Source organism: Geospiza fortis, unplaced genomic scaffold, assembly GCF_000277835.1.
Source record: "Geospiza fortis unplaced genomic scaffold, GeoFor_1.0 scaffold41, whole genome shotgun sequence".
Taxonomy (NCBI): domain Eukaryota; kingdom Metazoa; phylum Chordata; class Aves; order Passeriformes; family Thraupidae; genus Geospiza; species Geospiza fortis.
Genome location: NW_005054299.1, coordinates 2,869,867 through 2,870,456, shown reverse-complemented (window position 1 = coordinate 2,870,456; position 590 = coordinate 2,869,867). Strand labels below are relative to the sequence as shown.

The 590-nt window shown below is 41.9% G+C and overlaps 1 protein-coding gene across 1 annotated transcript in view; it reads right to left on the bottom strand.

Moving 5' to 3' along the window:
- USH2A (usherin) overlaps positions 1-590 on the bottom strand; it is a 371,949-nt gene that overhangs the window by 8,586 nt on the left and 362,773 nt on the right. The window contains 1 exon segment of the mRNA XM_031059531.1: positions 123-367. Coding sequence (XP_030915391.1) covers positions 123-367 — 245 coding nt within the window.

Genomic DNA, 590 nt, shown 5'->3' with positions numbered 1-590 from the left:
AAACAGCCTCCATTTGGTAACCAAGTGTGCAACAAACTGTTGGAAGGAGGAAGAAAAAGTCTGTGTGTGTTTGACAGGGCAGGTATCATGGATATACACTGGTTGCATTTTTCCAAACATACCGGATGGGTTTCACCTGATGAATACACACTCATTGGTGATGTTCTTTTCTGGAGTGGAACTAAAGGAGGCCTGTCTCGTGCATAGGGTTGCTTGTGGACCTTCCTCTGAAGAATTAAGGAGAGAAGAATAGCCAAGAGGATCAAACCTAGAACTATCATCAGCACTGCAAACCACAACTCATTGTAGAATTTTCCACGTTTGGACTCTGCTTTGTCCTTCTCTCCAGGTGTTGTCAAGATCAGACCTGTAAAAAGAGGGATTAGGGGAGAAAGGGACAGTTATTTCAAGAAGCATTTAACAATATGCCATCCCTTTCCTCGCTAATAAATTAGGCAGAAATTTAAGTAATTTTGTCGTCATGTGCTTATTTGCACTTATGTTCAAGGTGGCATAATGGTTCAATATGCTAGCGGGCTGCAATAAAAAACTTACTACCCTCAAGAGACCCTGCTTAAAGCTCTGGCATT